This window comes from Ambystoma mexicanum, chromosome 12 (genome assembly GCF_040938575.1).
Source record: "Ambystoma mexicanum isolate Mex_15411 chromosome 12, UKY_AmexF1_1, whole genome shotgun sequence".
Taxonomy (NCBI): Eukaryota; Metazoa; Chordata; class Amphibia; order Caudata; family Ambystomatidae; genus Ambystoma; species Ambystoma mexicanum.
The window spans coordinates 451769962-451789499 of record NC_090936.1 but is presented as its reverse complement, the minus strand read 5'-3'; the positions used below and the strand labels follow the sequence as shown (position 1 = coordinate 451789499).

General features: G+C 47.2%; 1 protein-coding gene across 19 annotated transcripts in view; it reads left to right on the top strand.

Moving 5' to 3' along the window:
* Positions 1-19538, top strand: part of MICAL3 (microtubule associated monooxygenase, calponin and LIM domain containing 3) — a 2299897-nt gene that overhangs the window by 1271078 nt on the left and 1009281 nt on the right. For all 19 annotated transcript variants that reach the window (XM_069628665.1, XM_069628668.1, XM_069628663.1 and 16 more), the window contains one exon: positions 3153-3241. In XM_069628665.1, the coding sequence (XP_069484766.1) occupies positions 3153-3241 (89 nt within the window). The remainder of the gene's footprint in view (positions 1-3152; positions 3242-19538) is intronic.

The window sequence follows — 19538 nt, the reverse complement described above, 5'->3', positions numbered from 1 at the left end:
AAGACATGTATAGTGATGGCTCTCCCAGCAGTGTAATCTAAGGGCAGCAGATCCCAAAATTGCATTTCCGTTTGTGGTACTCTTGTCCCTCTGGTGTTGCTTTTTATGAGAAATGTTACAAAATGGAAGTTAATGGTGGGGATTGTTATGCTTTCCACTCAAGCGGGAGGTGGGGGCAGTGGTTGTAATTTGTTATACTGTGAGACTGTAAGTTTTCTTGTAAGTATATTCCTTTGCGACATTGTATACCCTGCTTATTGAAAATGTTCTGTAATCTGAATTTGGTTTGACTAACAATGTTGGAAATCCAAATCTGGGGAGGTTACCCGGGTTGAAGTGTTCATGTGTGGAGACATCCACAGACTGGGTGACAGTTAAAATGTTCGAAATAATGCAACCACTTTATGGAGGTTTATGATCCTTACCCTTTCCAGATGCACCCATAAAAGTAGACGTGAACATGTCCCTCACATGGATTATGAGGAGATGCTAAACCTAAGGGTTTGAAGTGAGTAAGCCCTGATAAACCATGCAGCCTTCCAAGACAACCACGATGGGCGAATCCATGCCTGGAACCTGTGGCATCCAGTGTGCATGCCCTTCGTTTTGATGAAACCGGCCTTCACACCATCTTCGAACCCTATTTGTATTCTTGTTCACTGCGCTGACCCTGATCATGTCTTCCTCCCTTCATACCATCCACCAGTGTACCTGCACTCTGAAAAGGGTTCCCTTAAATGCTTCCCTATTGCTGCAGTCCTCCGGCACCCCCTTGCAGCCAGCGTTGTCGCTGCCGGAATACTTTGCAGCATACAGCAGCTTCACTGAACGTTCTCTGTAGCCTTCAGCGGCATAAGCAATGAGAGAGAGAAAAAACACCATCCGCTATTCCCAAAGCCACAGAAGCCCTGAATCTCCTTGAACATCAGTTCTGAAGCCCCAATCCTTACCAGAGCAGAGTACCGGACCGCACCAGTCATAAATGCACAAAAATATCCGACTGCACAGAAACTGAGCATCTTTATGCTTTTCTGGAAGGGGCCGAAGGCGGTTCAACAGTACATGACCTGAGCAGTTGATAGATCGTCTGAAAGAGGGCTTGGGAAGTTGACCACTCCAAGTTCTGACCTCAATTGCCCACTACATGTAGTGTCCCACATCAGGAAAATCCCCTGCTCAACCAATCACTGTCCTCTTAATCTACTATCCTATATGAAGTTCAGTGGAGGTTATCCAACTTTACCCTCTGACAATCGGCCACCCAATACAGATTATGGTGACCCACAGCTTGCTCTAAAATCCTGTCACTCTTCCTTGCCTTTCTATGTACAAGAAATATTTGCCTACGTTTACGGCCTGATTCACAAACATTTTATAATGGCGCAATACCATAGGAAAACGATCTGTGAATCAGGCCCTTTAAGGTTTTAAGTGAGCCAAGCATGGGGAGGGGGATGGGCTAGGAAATTATGCCCTTCCTGTATCCAAACCCTCATATTTCCATACATAGAATGCAGAGAAAACTTCTTACACCTGCCGTCAACTCTTCAGCAAACCGGGTCATGGAAGCCGTGTGCTTTGGTGCAATTGTTCTTCAATACACCACATAAATGAGCCTCAATCTCCCTAGCACGTTGCACTACTTGTGTTTTAGCTTTGTGCTGCCCTAATGGTCCGCTCCCGACCTGCGCTCTAGAAAGCAAATGGAGATTGAGCCTGACCACTAGAAACCGCATGTTGTGGATGGCCTCTGCAGGCAGCCATTAGCAACTATTTCCATTTCTAAATATTCTATCTTCCTGCTGTGACATGACATCACAGCAGAGGATTATGGAATTCAGTCAGCAGCTGTGACTTTACGGCACGGTATGCAGTATTCTCTCTGCCAGGCTGTTTTGTTTTCCTTTTTAGTGAACGTTTAGTAGAAATACCACCAAACTATATGACTGTTTCCGCCACTCGCAATCACGATAAATCCTCCTAATTACGAGTGGCAGAATTAGTGTTGATCCCAATTCCTGACATCCATACTTCTCCAATTGTGATTTAGTTTACCGCTGGCGATAATTCTGCTGGTGGCAAATATCTTTGGTCGATAAAGTGGAGGAAAAACGAAAGCGATTTTCTCCACTTTACCCCAAAATTGGAATTGTGGCAGGGAAATTGGCAGTAATGGAGTTACTGCAATGTAACTGCTATTTTATTCCAGACTACCACATTCTTAATGAACCACGTCCTAGATTCTTTATTGTATATAGTCCCTGATCCCTCAACTTTACACCCCATGCAATGCTGGTCCATAAGGGGCATGGCATGGCATGGCATGTCATGGGTTGGAATAGAAGGGCAATGCATGGTAGCTGGGGTAGATGTTAACTTCTGGGTGCCTTTCACCTCGGGGTTCCCGAGCACCATTATAGACCACTCCTGAGCTGCTGTTGTCAATCCGATGAAAGCCCTTTGAGAAATATATCCCCGTAGTAAATGGATATACATCTATAATTGCATGTTTTTTTAGCAGAATTACATTGATTTGTGGTGCTTGAATGTTTGTGAGTGTAGAAACTGGACTGGGTAAAGTGTATTTGTATTCCCATGGAGATGATCCCGTTTGCAGCCTAGCACCACTTTAGCCCACCCTGCGTTTGGAATGGTGTGCGCTCCTCTCGGGCACCCACTGCATTTGGAGAGTTACAGTCTTGTGTGTCTGTTCCTGTATTGCTGTTAGAATGCCTTCTCCAGCTTTTTGCAAGCGATTGTCCTTTGTTTAATGCACAATGGGAGCATTATGTATTGACTACCACCACACGAGCCTCGCTGCTCCTCGAGGTCAAGCCAAACCCCTCCTCCCTCTAGGGTCAGCCTGCTCCCCACTTCTCCGTCACACCCGACGGTGCTTATAGGCACTGTTCATATTCTAGCCGGTTGCGGAAAAGTGCTGTGGGCTGCGGAATACAGAAGTGACCGTTTTGAAATAAACTCCCCCTAGAGCTAGTTTGATCAGTCTGTAAGTGAGGGTGGGGAAGAAATTCCATGTTTGTGCAGAAGAGACTGCCTATAGGAAGCAGAAGAGATTAGTCTGACTATGGTACTGAACGTTATCCTGTCTTGGCCTTTTGTTAATATTAAGTTTATTGGGCTTGCATCTGCAGGGAAATTCTACTGCAAACCTCACTACTGCTACAGGCTGTCTGGTTACAATCATCGGAAAAGACCAGCTGCACCACTACCCCTGGGAAAGGTAACTGCTTTTATCTACATTGGGGGGCTCGTTGATGGCAGAGGAGTAGCTGACTGTCAGTTTTTCATGTGTAACAATCTTGTATTGAAAGGAGGCCTTGGTAATACCTCATTATTACTTTCATGTTACTTCAAGGTTTACAGTATTCCATTGCGAATCGACTAAGAATTCTGTGTAGGATGTTTCTTTGTTGTCATGTACGACTCATTCTTTATGAACCGGCTCGACTCCGATGTTCGTCTGTCTGTATGCGGTAGTGCAGAAAGCCTGTGTTCTCCAAGCAGCCACTGATGCCTCACTCCGCCCCCAACCTTCTGTATGAACCAAGTCATACTGATACTTTTGAAAACTTTACTGTTTTTATATTAGTGAATTATTGCAATGGTCTACTTTTTGAAAACCATATGTAGGCTGAATACATATTTGAAACTGCTGTGGGCTGCCACATCTTTCCCAAATCTAATCAGCCATTCACAAAAACATTTGTTTTGGTTTTTTAAGTAATACCACTTCCCGCTTCAAATGGCTGACTACTGTACAGAAATTGTATGCCTAGGAACCGCTGTACACGTTTGGATACTGCGATCATATGTCGGGTGCAGCCTCAAATGCTCCAGTCCTGCCTTTTTACCCATCTAGAGCCAGCATATTCCTAGGTGCAGAGGCGAGTTACTGCTGTGCTTATAACATTCCAGCTTTTTGACATATGCCCAGAATGTGGAGAACGCAGGCTTCTTCACTGAGGGCATAGGACTACACACTGTCCTGAATGCATTGGGCCTCATTCAGAGAAACATCCACAGGGCTACATATCCTATAATGCATTCTACTTCATTTAATATACATGCCCCTCAGAAATAATTTTTTTTTTAAATGTATTCATGAAAATCGCAGGAAAAGTAATGCTTTTTGGCACCAAAAAAGCATACAAAATTTACCATTTATGACAGAGTGAAGGACGGTTGTCCTTTAAAATGGGGTGAGTGTTTGTGACTTGAAGAGTGAAGACCAGATATTGCAGGGAAGGTGGACACATAAACCAGTGACAAGGACAGGACAGAATGGCGTCGGAACAGGATGGTGGAGCAAGTACAGAATTAAGGATGGAGGGGTGACGGAAAAGTGCTGCATGGTTGTCCATGAAGGGTAGTGAGCAAGGAAAACCGGGTGATGGAGTTAACCAGTGTGCTGGGAAACAGGTTCTTCAGAAAGGAGAGCTTTGAGGTTGGATTTAAATAGTGGTATAACTGAAGTAGTGCAGAGAGGGAGTACATTCCAGAATAGGGGAGCGAGGAGAGGGAGGCAGAACAGAAACGAGAGGAAGCACAGGGGCTCAAATGTGTTTGCAAGGAGGTGAGCCGAGGATGATCGTAATGAGAGAAGAGGGGAGTAGGGAGTGAGATGAGCCGATAGGCACGGTGGGGCAAGTCCATGGATAGTTTTGGAGATAAGATGTTTAAACTTAGCTCTTTGTTTCATAGATCGTCGGCCTCTGGCGATGGGCATAGGAGGTAGAGGTAAAGCGAGAAAGGTTGAAAAGTAAGTGGACCACAAAGTTGAGGGCTCTGTCCAGAGGTGAAAAGGCTAGTTGGTAAGGCCATAGAGGAGACTGGCACAGTAATCAGATCTAGAAATGACTAAGGAGGAGATTAGCTGTTTAGAAGGATTGAAAGGAAGAATATAACAGATTTTTCTGATATTGTGGAGGTTGAGCATGGCTACAATGGCAGATTTGGATATGAAGAGTGAGATGTTGTGTGATGGGTCGAAGATGACACCAAGGTTACGAGCGGAAGCAGGGTGAGGAAGGTAGTCGGGAGATAAAAAGAGGGGGAGAGGAAGAGACAGCCTGTTTGGCTGGGAAGTAGTGTCCCACAACATACTGTCTAGTCCAGAGCACATTCTCCCCAGAGGACTATGTAATCCTGCATGAGGCTAGATGTCCTAGTGCACTCAAGTTTATTTGATGCAGATTCTCCACATTCCCCCCCAATGGACTACAAAAGCAAAAATGCAGTTTCTCATTGATGTCTGCATAGTACAGGTCCCAGAGCAGATTCTCTCTCAAATGACTACTGTCTGTTAGGAAGGATTTCATAATTGTATGTAATTTTCCCTCCATGTGGCAACCCCCAAACATTTTGCTGTTGTTTTACACCCTGATCTAGACTTTGCCAGAGAAGCGCAGCCTTCCGCCGCACTCCTCTGGGCTTTCGCTCAATTCTTATGGGGAAACTGACATGCCCTTAAGACAGTCAGTACTGGGAGACTTAGTTTTCCTTAGTCCTTTCCTCATGTTGCAGCTTTTGTGCAACATGAAACAAGAGTGCACCGTAACTTACATTACCACACTCTTGGGTCTCTAGTCATTCCAAAAGCCCTAGAAACTCTCGCTGGACTTGGTATGAACTGTGCAAGTGTGTCACGGACGGGACTGGTGGCAGCTATCGTTTCTATTGTGTTTTGAACCCTTTTTTGCCATGTTATCCGCGCTTACCGCGTTTGGCACAAATGAGTGGCCTGGCTCCAATATGGCCATGCCACAAGGTTCTTTGTCCTGTCCGCTGACCGTCTTGCCCCTTCACCTTCCCCCAGGTCGAGCCGACCCGGAGCAGTCCTTATTTGGTCATGCACTTCCCGCGAAACCCCAAAGCTTTCGTGGGCTTCTGCATGCCTTGTGTGTGCCTCCAGGATGTGGGCTAGGATGTCTGGTCCCAATACACATCCTGGGTGCCAGAGAGTCTGGAGTGTCCTGAATGCCTGGGACCACCATGGTCCGTGATAGGCCCATGTATGGTGTGAGTGTTTGTGAGCAGATCTCCCATTGGGTCCTCTTCGTTTTGGCACGAAGGGAACTTTGGATAAGAGGAGGCTGAAAACACCACTACCATGTCGATCTCCTGAGTTCACACCGACCAAGGGATAAGGAGCCAAGTATCCTTCAACAAGAGGCTGAGTCGAGGAACCGCTGGTGACCCACTGAAGGTTTGGCACCCTGAACTGCTGTCGTACTGCGAGACCCCTCTGCATCTGATCGTCCTAGAAGGTCTGAAAAGGCGTTTCGACCCATTGGAATAGTGGGATCAACTATTCCTGGCACCTTCATCAAACCCTGCAAGTAAGCATCTTCGGAAGTGTCCCTGGGCCAACCAGTGGGCTGACCAGCTTACGCAGGACGCTTTGCTCTGTCACTGCCGCCGTTTCGGGGAAGCCCTTGAAACCTGGTTTACTGCTTGCTCTGTGTCCACGGCACCCTCACACCAAATTTCGTATACTTGGCATTCCCAGGTCTGAAGTGAGACGAGTGCCCCCGGGCCAGAGTAAACGCGGTTGCCGTGTTGCCCTGCTGTGGTAACAACCTGTGCACGTCCGCTGCATTTGGGACACCCTCGACCCTGCATCCTGCTGCACAGAATCTACACGGTGTCAAGACGTCCTGATCATCGCAGCTGAACCTGCCAACAACATCAACTGAACTGGAGAAGTCTGGGTCTGCCTGTGTCGGGGACCGGTGAGTAGTCCATACCCCAACCGGTGGCCACTCGCGCAGGAGCCAGTTTCTTTTCTACCGCTGTTGCGAAATAGCGACTCTATCCCGCACTCTCACCCTGCCTCTGCCCACAAGTGGAGACCTTGCTTGAGTAGTGGGGACTTGTTCTGCATCGCTTTATTCACCTTCTTGAACTGCCTGATATCCTCGAAGAGGCCCTCTTTTGTCCATTGGCACCAGCGCGTGTAGGTACTTTTGAGCATAAGGCTCCTCTCTTCATAGGGCTCGGACTTCCTCCTAGTTTGGTGTATTTCAGATGTCGAACTGGGTCTAATGATTACTTGCACTGCTTGTTTTCCTCCCCATCTAGGTGGTTTACATATTACGTGCTCCTAACTCCTTAGACCCCTCGGTCTTGTGTATATATTGTATTGATTGTGATGTGTTGGTTTACTTTCGTATTATTGTGATTCTTTGCTATGGTCGAAGTTACAAAGGCCTTGTAATAAATGTGTCTATATTTTTAATATAACACCTGTCTGGAGTAATTTGTAAGTGTCCTTGCTTTGTGTGCTCATTGAGGTCTTTCCGTCACCCTCACCCCTCTTGAGACTTAGTCTTGACCGCCGCCATCGCTACCCTGATTGGTCTGGCTTGTCCAGAGGTTACCCTGTTCCAAAAAACTAGACTGGCCTTCTGAACCTCTGCCCCTCCAGGTCCGAGTTCAGAAATCCATCTTAACACTGTCCTACAGGAAAACATGTTAGTCTGGCCCATTTAGTACTGACAATCCCACAAGGCGACATGTTGCAAATCGTACAGTGTCACACTCACTAAAAGTACCCCCTTTAGACCATGCGTCTGACTAAAGCAGTGGATCTCCCTTAATACAAAGGCCTCAATTTGACTAGATGTCGCGGGATGCACTCTGATTCCCTTAGTACAGATAGAGCCACCCCACACAGCACTTCATGTCAGAAGATGTGAATGTTCTGGCTTAGTAAAGAGACCCCTGTCATCCCCCCCTACCCCCCCGGCACCCCCTTACACTGCATGCTCTAGAATAGCTATCTCAAGCTGCAAAGGATTAAATAACACAGAATGCACCCTTGCTCTTACTGCATTTTCCAGTAAGAACTCTACCTCATTTGTAGAGCTATCCCAAATGACTAACACACCTACTAAGTATTTGCCTTAAAACGCAGGGTTGTTGACTGTTGTTGATCAATTCTTCTCTGCAGCCTTTTAGCTTTGCTGTGAAGTCCATCTTAAGCTCACAAATCATTGGTTGGGCCTGGAATGGCAATGATACACACTGCACATGCTTCTTCACACAAACATAAACAGATTCACTAATAAATTGATATAGTTTGCTCATTGGTGTCCAGGCTGTGCCATTTTATGGCTGATTTTGCTACTTTCGTTACAGAGACAGATACTGTTCTTATCTTGTGCTCTTCTTTTCCCCCTTCTAAGTGTTCCCAATTTTCTCCTTCTTGCTCTGCTCCTCTCCCTTCTTTTACTTCTTTCACCTTTCTGTTTGACTCTGTTTTTTCTGATCTACTCTATAGAGCTCATCTGTCTGCTCCCCCCCGCGACTGCATCCCTTGTGCACTTGTTCCTTCTCCCACATTTAACGACACTCTTCAATCTCTTCCTCTTTTCCTGCATCTTTCAAGCATGCAATAATTCTCCCTATTCTTTAAAAGCCCACTCCTCAATCCCATCCAACTGTTGCCCTATCTCCATTTTACCTTACCTATCACATTTTTGAACATGCTGTTTATTCCCAACGTTTTCTCTATCTTGCTAATCACTCTTCTTTCTCCCTTCCAATATGGTTTCCATCCTCTGCACTCAACAGTGGGCTCTAATTGCTGTCACAAATTCTCTTCTCGCTGCTTGTCACTCGAAGCTCCCTTCTGTTCTTGTTTTGTTGGGTCTTTTCGTGGTGGATACTGCGGATCGCTCTCGTGCCTATCTCTCCGTTCCTTCTGTTTCCTGGGCTGGGAACCTCTCCTCTCACCTTCATCATGGTGTTCCCTGACGTTTCCGTCCCAGGTCTGCTTCTAATTTCTCCTTATACAACTGCACTTGCTCACATTACTTAAACTTTCGGTAGTTCCTATCATTTTGTATGCAGACAGCACTCAGATTTTTCTCTTTGGCTAACCTTTCTAAGTCTATCCACAATAACATCTATGACAGTTCATTGTCTTGTCACTCCTGGATGCATTCTCAGTTTCTTCACCTTAATCAGCCAAAAACTGATTCTTTACCCCCATCTTCCTCCATCTCCTTTTCTCCTTCCCCTGTTGTCCCTTTATTCCCTGAACCCCTTGTTAACCCTCTTTCCGACTCTGCTCGTAACTTGGGAGTCATATTTGACTTGAATCTTTCCTTTGCTGCCCACATCTCATCTATTTTCCAGTCCCGTCTCTCAACTATTTAGCAAACGTAAAATTAATTCTCTCCTGACTTTCCACAATACTAAGCTCTCATCTCTTAGCTCATTCTTTCCCTACTTGATTACTGCTCTGCTCTTCTCATTGGTCTCCCTGCCTATTGTCTTGCCACTCTACACTCCAACTAGGACTCTGCTATCCACACTCTTTTCTGTCTCCCCCTTGCGCTTCTGTTTCTAAGGGGGAGGAGCAGAGCAAGGAGGAGATGCACAAATCCCACAACTCTGTCCTGTCCCCGTAGGCCATGGCTCAGCAGCCAGTGTCTGTGAACATGTCTCAAACCTTTACTAAGCTTTTCTCGGCATACCTTGTGGCCTGGACTGTGCCACAAGACCTTCATACTAGTATTCCTGGATTTATAGGCAGGAGTGGGATACACCCAGGTAAACTCAGTAAATAAGTCAGAAGATTGACGAGAAAAAAAAACCTCAACAATTGTGAAAGGGAACCATTTGTTGGAAGAATATCCTGTCTTTCCTATCAAAATGTTTATAGTTTATGCTCAGTACTTGTGAAAGCCAATTGAAGTGGCAGTGTATTCTATATGTAGGTCCTATTGCACAAAGTAGACAAATATTCAAACCAAAAATAATCCCTTATTGGTCCAGCAGAAGACCTATAAAGTGCTCCCATGTCATGCAGAAGTAGTTCTTGCAGCCTATGTTTGTTCTTTGCTTTCTGGGGCTTCATTTATTCCTTTTATTAAAATCACAAAATACAGAGCACCGAACGGCAATGTAAACTTGGCTGGATAAGCATGCACACCTTTCATTGGGAAGATGGACCACTTTGCGGAAGAAAACATAACAGGAAATGATGTATTCCTGGTAAAACAGGAGTATCGGACACTGGCAGGTGTAGGATTGAGGGATATATAAACATTGGCTGGGGGCCACTTTTGCTGAGACTAGGTTTCCTGTGTCTGCTTTTGGCCCTGTGGACAATTTTTGTTTATTCCTCTCCTAGTCTTATGTAGGGGACAGTCCCAGTCCTTCGGCCTCTACCCACGCAAGCACCCCTCTGCGACCCCTGAACTACCGGAAGGCCCAGCTCCTTCCCCACCTCAAGCCCCTGCCCTCCTCAATTAGTCTCACTCAATTAGTCTCCCTCCTCCATAAGAAATCCCACTCAGGATCACACCTTACCTGTTGATCCGGCTTCCTTCCTATCTGTCAGACATGCGTGAAAGGAGTTTGGAGAAATTTCCCGACAGCTTGTTGAGAAATTGCCTACTGCAAAAGTGGGCATTCCTGGATTGAGAGTTGAGGCAGAAGAAGAAAATGGGTCCAACTGGCTTTTGTTCCTCTACAGCCCTGCAGATCCTGTTGTTCCTGAGCCTCAGTCGTGGGGACAAGAGGGAGGACGTCTGGGGATTCCTGATCTGCAATGGGAAGGTTAGCAGCAGCAATGGGCAAACTTCAATTCACCGGTTCTTCAGTGTTTCAGCTCCTCGTGTCTGACAGCAAATAGCAACACTGCGGTTCTCGGATACCACTCTGGGCTTTTCTTGCATCTGGGGTCCAGCACTCTGTGGAGGTGGCTTAGGCTTGTTCAGTCCTGCTTCAGGGAAGTCCCGAGGATCTTCCAGGCGCTCGGGTCAGAGTTTAAAGCAATGCACACAATCTGGTGTTCCTGTCCCTGGCACTTCGGTTCCAGCAGCAGTGGAAGTACAGCCAGCTCTGAGAGGATGTCCAGACGGGCTTACTTTGGAGTTGATTGGTCCCATCAACTCAAAGGGAGAAGTCGTCATTGCAGGGCTTCTCTAGTTAAGGCGAATTCAGAGTTTCAGCACAGCAGCAGGGCTTCACCGGGCAAACCAATAGTCCAGGAGTTGCAGCAGGCATCTCTTCCAAGTTGTTCTTCGAATTCCGTCGTCCAGTGGCCGACTCTGCCTTGCAAGACAAAAATCCTCGCCTTTTATGCAGGTTTCTCCCATTCATTCCAGCCTAGCTATCAATCACACAGCAGGGTGGCTGTCCTTGCCAGACAGCCAGCAGGCCAATCACCTTTGGGTGCATTCCTGTGTAACCAAGGGGATTAAGCACAGGGAGTTTCGGGCACCTCCCTCACATCCTGCCCCTACCAGACATACTGGAGCCAGAGGCAGGCTTCACTCATGAATCACGCCAAACCAGGTTTGGTCCCTTTGTTCATTTTGTCTTTGGTGGGATTCACTGGTGAAGCCTGCCACTGGCTTCAGTGTGTCTGGCAGGGGCAGGAAGTGAGGGAGGTGCCCGAATAACTCCCTGTGCTTAATCCCCTTGGTTACAGGAATGCACCCAATGGTGATTGGCCGGCTGTCTGTTCTTGGAGATCAGCCACCCTGCTGTGTGAGTGACAGCTAGGCTGTGAATGAATGGGAGAAACCTGCATAAAAGGCGAGGCTTTTTGCTTGGAAAGCAGAGTCGACCACTGGACGACGGAATCCGAAGAACTTGGAAGAGACGCTTGCTGCAACTCCTGGACCGTTCGTTTGCCCGGTGAAGCCCTGCTGGATTGCTGAAGCTCGAATTCACCTGGACTAGAGAAGCCCTGCAACAAACTACTTCTCCCCTTAGGTTGGTGGGACCAATTAACCCCAAAGTGAAGCTGTACTTTCCTTGCTGCTGCAGGAACCGATTGCAAGGGAGAGGAACACCAGATTGAGTGCATCCCTTTTAAGTTGGACCCGAGCCCCGGGAAGATCCTCCGGACTCCCATGAAGCAGGACTGACCAAGCCTGAGCCATCTCAAGAGTGCTGGACTCCAGATGCGAGGAAAGTCCATTAAGGTATCCGAGAACCATGGTGGTGCTGTTTGCGAGAGCCGTCATCCCTCTTGTCCCCATGACTGAGGCCCAGGAACACAGGATCTGCAGACCTACACAGGAACAGAAGCTAGCTGTGTCAAGTTTTCTTCAAACCAAAGGTACTGTAAAACTAAGGGGACTTACCTCTCATTGTGTAGCCTTGCTAGCTCTCAGTTGAGACTTGTCTTGGTTGCCCTTGCAGAGGTGCTTGCAGCTTTGCCCCTCACAAGCCTCCTAGCTTGTGGCCCTACAGTGCCTTCATTTCCTACAAACCTTTCTAAAACATTGTGCATGACTTTTTACCTACCTGCAAGAAGTGCTTCAGCTCACCTAGACTTTTGCTCAACTAACATTGGCTGGCCCGGCCCCCTGAAAGACTTTTCTTACCTCTGACTTTGTGCTTTGCCTTTCCCCCAGCAAAGGGTTAAATTACTTTGCATTGGAGTGTTCAAAAAGAACTTACCTGCTTAAGAATATTTGTTAACCATTGTTTTCTCCCTCTAAAGCTTTTCCTTTGATCTTCCATTCATTATTGCTCTAAATGTTTGTTTATTGATTTGTATAGCGCACCAAACCCAAGGGTAACTGGGCGCAACAGAGAAGAGAATGCATGGATACTTAAACTTAGTTACAAAAGAAGGACACAAGGTACATGAGGAAGAACACATTCGCAAATAAATAGTAGAGAAAATCTGGTGAGGCAATATACATAAGTACCAGTAAATGTGCCAGTGATAAATCAATGTCCACAGTGTCCTAGTTATTCAAGTCACCTGAGGGTGTAGCAAGTGTCTGTGTGCCATCCCCAACTGGTACCAACTGATTTAGTGAAATTGAGAATGTGTATTTATTGAAGTTGTGTTATATGATTGATCCCTTTGAAAGAAGGCTTATTCAACTCACTGTTAAATAAATGAATAATTGTTTAATCAATAAACCTTGTGTTTATTTGAATAACTGTCATTGTGAAACTGTCACAACCTTACAGCTCACATTGACCCATCTTGAGATAAGCCTGGCTGCTCAGTCACTCTACCAACTTGTGTAGTACATGCTTTTACTAAAGGTTGGGTTAACTATTGCCAGGAGGACAAGGCTGGTGCACTCTCCCACAGTGTACTGCATAGTGTCTTGCCTAACATCCTCACTGTTCTTTTTCTGCAATTTTCATTCTTTTGAAAAAAGCTTTTCTTGTACGATATGGCTCCCTTTTTCAAGCCATGCTCTGCATGTTTTGAGGAGGGAGGGTCTGGAGTGATGTGCCCTCCATACTTATTTTTCGTCTCTTGACATTCAGATCCTTTCACAGGCGTTAACCCAAAGCTGCTTCCAAAAAAGGGAATGAGTATTGGTCTTATGCAAAGAGACCACTAGATTCCTCAAGACACTCTACCTCCCCTGACATACAGTTGCATACCTGAAAAGGACCATCTGAGTTGTCTCCAATATTCCCTCCAAACTCCTCAGTTTGGGCAAAAGAGTAAAATCAGCATCATGGAATTGAGACACGCACAAGATGTGATTCATGTCCCATCAAAGCCCATAGGAGGTGGCTTAACCCCTCAAAAGAAACAAGTGATATCTGGCATCCACCAATCATCTGCATGACCACCCGGCCCCCAGAAGCAGCTGTAAAAAATGGATGATGGGGTTGCCATGGATGCTGGGTGCCATTGCAAGCCTTGTGGTGGATGACCCAGAGGTGTGGGGAGGAACAGAATAATACTAACATTTTGACCCCATAACTACAACCACTGCGTTGATGCACCTTTAGGCACGCACAAAATACCAACTCCCATTACTGTGCCCAAGCAGAGTGGGGGTGTCCCCCGCTTACCATAATGGTAAACGGGGGATAAGAAGTTGAAGGGGGGGGGGGACACTGCAGCGTCGGGATCGACCCACGCAAGTGGGCGGAACTGACGCTGCAGGGTCGGAAGAGAAATGGCGGCACACTTCACTGTGTGCCGCCGATAAGGTAAGTGGATGGGGATGCAGGGCACAGTGATCTGTGATCACTGCGCTGCGCCATAATGGGAGTCAGCAATTTAATAGTCGACATTATGGGCGGTGCAGTGATCACATAGATTCGGGAGGAACTGCTGCCCAGATGCTCATCACATTGAGGCATCATGGGATTCTGTCCCTTTAAGACAGTATGCTGTCAGAACATATTACCCATTGGCTAATGTTTCCCTAAAACAAAAAAATCTCGCATGGGTAATCCATAGACCAACTGGAATAACAAACTAGTATTGCAACATGCTTTTAATTAGCAATACTGTAGGGCCAAGTATCAGTAAGCGGGAGCCTATAGTCACAAGTCTCCTTGTGCAAACACTCCATTACTTACCGCCCATAATCTAAGCAGGAGGAAAGCTGGGCAATTGTTTAATATCCCTATTATGCTGGAATTCACTCCCATGTGGGCGATTAGTAGGAATCCATGATAGTGGCCCACAATTGACTGCCCGATGCAAAAAAGGTAAGGGTCAGAGCTAGGTCATCCTGAGCAGCCGATCGGCAGTGCATCGTCAGAAATCGACAGTAAACTGTTCACTGTTGGGATAGCAAAGGGCTCTCATCTGAAGCTTGTGATCCAGGGTCAAGCCAATGGAAGGAGCCACACCTGTGTGTGTGTGTGTGAGGGAGGGAGTAGTAGTGAGAGCTATGAATGTTTGGCAGAAGTTGGAATAGAAACTTAGTGCAGCAGAGGTTAGATGAAAGGAGGAAGAGGAAAACTGGGGAAGGGGGAACAACGCAGAGGATGAGAAAGAGACTGAGAAAAGATGGAACACCAGTAGGGGCCGAGCAGAGTGAGGGAAGACAGTAAATTCCGCTCCAAGGTGGCAAAGCGGTAGCAGAGAGGGAGGTGCGCCCTAAACCCATCACTCTTGGTAGGGTGGGTAGAGGAACCAGCTTGTGGTGGGAAGTGAAGGAGTTGCAGGCCAAGCTAGTGGCTAGAGAGAAAATGAGGAAGGGAGCAGACGGCACAACCCCCTCAGGTATGAGAATTTTGCAGGACTCCTAAGGAGTTGGAGACTGGTTGGTGGGCCTCAGAACCAAGACCTGTGAGATGGGAGATTGTAAGATTCCGAGGAGAAAGCTAATGAAAGCTCAGGGGAGGCTTTGTCGGTCTACAAATCTGGGCATTTGTAACTGGCCTGCTCCAATCCAGCATTTTGTCACATTCCTTGATAGAGCTACATTCCGAAACAGACCACCAGAGAGGTAGATGCCATATTCGAGCCACCTTTAAGGCAGCAAGAAATACTCTGCCTGAAGACCGAGTGACAGGGCAGAGGCCCCAGGAAATCCCAGAGGGAGAGGAGGGGGTGGGACGGTAGATAAGAGAAACATCCTTTTTTGAATTTTCTTTTTTTATGATTTTCCACCTTTGCCCAAGCCTGCAAATTTCCCAGTAACCCTTGTTTAATGTACTTCTAATTTTGAGGCTTTTTGTAAGGTTGCTCTCCACACTCTCTCATGCAGACATAAGTAACCCTGAAATGCTTGCTACTGAGAAAATGTACTTCAAAATTGAGGCAATCCACCAGTAGTTTGTCGAGTCAGTCTGATACTGAGAAGCTCATCAACCTCAAAAAGTTGCTTTCGAGACCTCCAGCATTGCCAGAGGTTTCTTCACATGCATGTTTTCCCAGAAAATCTGTTTGGGACCTCACATTACCCTGTCAGATGTCATAAATGTACTACAAGTAGAAGCCTTCCAAAAATATCGCAGCAGTAGGAGCAGTTTCAACAGTTACAAGTGTTTCTCGGATGTGTGGTTGCAGTGCTTCTAATTAAATGAATTACCGCTTCTTCAGGGATTTAGATGCCTCGAAAGCCCTTGAAACCTGTAATAATCCTGCTTTACCTTCCTTGACTTGCCTAGAGTTGCTGGCGTGGGTTTCTCGGACCGTTTGACCCAATGGTGTAGTTTATATCTGCTTTTCGTGTATTGTGGGCATATAGTGTTGGCCTGGAATACCGGTCCATACCTATGAATAATACGTTTTCTCGATTGCCACTTGCTCATCACACATCTTGATTGAGTCTTGTTTGTGTATGCAGCAATGCAGACCTGCTTTTTCCGGTAGGTACTTGTAGACAGAGTGGACAATGTATCTGTTAAATAAGGGAATGCAACACTGAAAGGCATTCTACTTTGCTTCTATTTTTACTGGTAATTTCCTTCACTACTGACACTCCTATCTTTAATACTACAACACCTAATTACTTCTGGCATTACTGCATTGGCAAATGTGTGATTTATGGATGCCTTTGATTGCTGCACTTAATGCATCCTTACCCTGCTTTTTTAATAATATTACATATTGGAATCTAATGATCTGGCAGGGGTGGGAGTTTGTCTCCTCTCGAAGCAATCGTGTGTTCCCTGCAAGATGGTATGGGGATTCCAATGTTCTAGTATTCTGGCAAACCTTTTGGTAGTTCTGTGCTTCTGGCTTCTTAAGGGTGATGAAGTTTTATTGTAAGGAGAATTCATGTTTTATACTCCGATATTTGCTCTTATGTTTTTCTGCATGTGGTAGTTGGATTACTGTATTTACACACTATTGGTTATTTTTTTGAATGGTTAAATGGCAACATTTAAGCCTATTTTACACTTTAGGGCAGTTGGCACTTAAGTACTTCTTGGTACCTTTTTTAGACTCTGGTACAGCTGGATAGGATGTTAAATAAACCCCTTACTCCATATGAAGAAAAGAAGGGCTAACTTGCATCTCTTGCTCTACCACTGGCAAAAGAAATCTGCAATAATTGTAGCCAATTGAGGAAGCAGATGCTCTAATTGGGTTAACTAAAGACCCTGTTAATAGCCCTTGATAAGAGTACACACATAACTACTCTGAAACAACAATTCTGCAGCATTGGATCTTTCATGGATTCACATGCTGTGAATATTTCCTGTCAGGCTGGGAAAACCTCAGTAACTTTAACATAGCATTTTCCTATGGAAAACTTAGACACTGAGTGTCCTATCAACGTCTAGGACGTCTAGTATAAATAGCCCGGCCCCCGTGGCTTCCCTTCAGAATTCAACCGTCACCAAACTGTTGGGATCACCTCGTGTTAATCTCTTGAGAAATTTGCTCTTCGTGTTTTACGAGTGCCTTCGCTGTTCTGTGTGTTTTCAGGCCCATCATGTCATCAGTGGGCCCGAAGAAATCGTTATTTCGGCCTTGAGGCCTGCGGCCTCAAGAAAGTCTACGAAGGGGACGGGCATGCAGACTGTCTGTATTGCCTGTATCCCAATCATTCTGCTGACAACTGTGAGATTTGTCAAGGATTCTCCCAGAAAGCGCTCAAGGACCGCAACCAGCGGTTGTTTTGTTGGTTGACTGAGGGCACTTAACCAGGTTCAGAAGTTGGTTCAGCCCTCAGGGGCAAGTCCTCTACTATGGCAGAGAAGGTGTCTTCTTCGCATCCAAGGGCAGCTCGGCGGAGCCCCCGTCTAAGAAGCACCACACGACAGGCTCGGCGTCGGATGTGGGGCAAGGCAGTGAATCGTCTAAAATAAAGTTGGTGCATCAGGGTAGAGGGTCGAGAGGCCCCTCTCAGGACAAGGCACCAAGGGCAAAGAAGTCGAGGGAGGTGAGTGCCAGGCCCGAGAAATCGGCGGCATGTCGCACAAATCCTGAGCAGCTGCTAAGGAGAAGTCAGTCACGCAAGTCCTCCTTGTTGGCGAAGCGCTTCACTTTGAGGGACCGGCTCCTGTTTTCTTCAGGTCGAGGGTCTACCAAGCATCTATCCAGATCCAAGTGCAAGCGGTCCTAGTCACTGGAGAAGGCCAGGCTGGTAGCGACTTCAGTTCTGTCGCCGAGGTGTTAGTCTACGAGAGACCCTCCGTCGGCGATGGTTATGCTGCCTTCTATTCTTTCGTCGACCATTGTGACGACAGCACCGTCGTCGACCACTGGATACCTCATCGACGAGCGCTGCGGCAGGTGTGCAGCTATTGAAGTCCTCGGCTCCCCTGGGGCCCGAAGGTGGTACATTGTCATCGGAGGTGCAGTGGCAGTCTGGGTCTGGTTTTGGGGCCTTTGCTCCCATTGGATATTCTTCTGCAAGACCCCATGGCATATAACTTGGACTCGAGTCCGGAAGAGGAGAGTCATCCGTTTTTCGATACGTCGGCGTTGGATCTGCAGCTGGCAGCGCTGTCCACGTCGGGAGGCCTAGGGGCGGTCCCACCTCAGTATCCATTGGTGAATCCGCACTCGGTGCTGTCAATGCAGGTGCTGAACACGCTGCAGTCGTTCCTGGGACAGTTGGATGCACGTCTCCCGGTACCTCCAAGTCCTGTGGGGCCCATGGAGCAGATGTACGGGTTGTGCTACGACAAAAGGATGCCCCTCGCCAGGGCCTCCCGCAGAAGTCACCTATGGATATGCCGTCTCTGGCAGGTCTCACCCCTTCCCGGACCCATCCTGAAGAAGGGGAGCTGGTGGAGTCTGATCCTGATAGTGTTCCACAAGACACTCTGTCAGCGTCGTCGTAGCCCAGGCGGGCGGATACCTGGGATACAGACCCAGATACCCAGGTAGCCCGGCTGAAGCATCTCCGCCGGATGATGTGGGTGCCTTTCATGCCATGATGGCAAAGGCTTGTCAAGAGTTTGGTCTTACTCCGGAAGAGGAGCAAAAGGAATGGTTTTTCTTTGATCATATGGGGAAGAGATGGAAGGTGGTTTTCTCTGTCCCCATATTGGACCACGTGTGGCAAGAAGGTCTGCGCACGATGCGCCATCCATTCTCTGAGCCTGCAGTCAAAGGCCGCTTAGAGAAAAAGTTTAAAGTGCCAGAGTCTTCACCCAAGTGCCTCAAGTCGCAACCCACTCCGGAGTCTGAGGTGTCAGCGGCGGCTTGTCGAAAGGAGCATAGTCAGCCTAAGTGTGCAAGGTCCTGGACAATGAGGGCCATAAGCAAGATGCTTTTGGTAAGAAGGTGCTTACGGTGGAGGCTACGACGGTCAAGGCGGCCAACTCCTTGGCCATTATGGCTCACTACGATAGAGAAATGTGGCACCGGTTGGCTCCACTATTGGATCATCTGCCTGAGATGCAACGGAAGGAGGCAATGCTACTGGTTCGAGAGGGGGAGGAAGCGGTGGACCTGGCAGAATTCGGGTTCAAACAGATCAACAATGGAGTTGTTCTTCGGAGGCTGGCCTGGCTGTGCTGTACCGATTTTAGGCCTGAGGTACAATACAAAGTGGTGGACATGCACTTTGAAGTTGAGTAGCGGTTTGGGGAGAAAATTGACGAGGCATTGAAAGGTATGAAGGAGGACTCCGATACGGCGAGATCACTGGGGATGCTGCAGAGTCGACTCTTTTCGCCCCTTTCGTGCATTTCGAGGAGCCTCTGGGAATGCCAGATTTGTGGGCTCTCGTGACAAGGGCTACAGTCACCCCATTTTTTCCTCCCAAGGGTTCCGATGTTCTTTCCAGTCCGCGCAGAGGAACACTGACTGTCAAGCGCAGCGGAAGAGGGGTCCTGCCGCCTCAGCTAGTAGAGGCTAGCAGTCC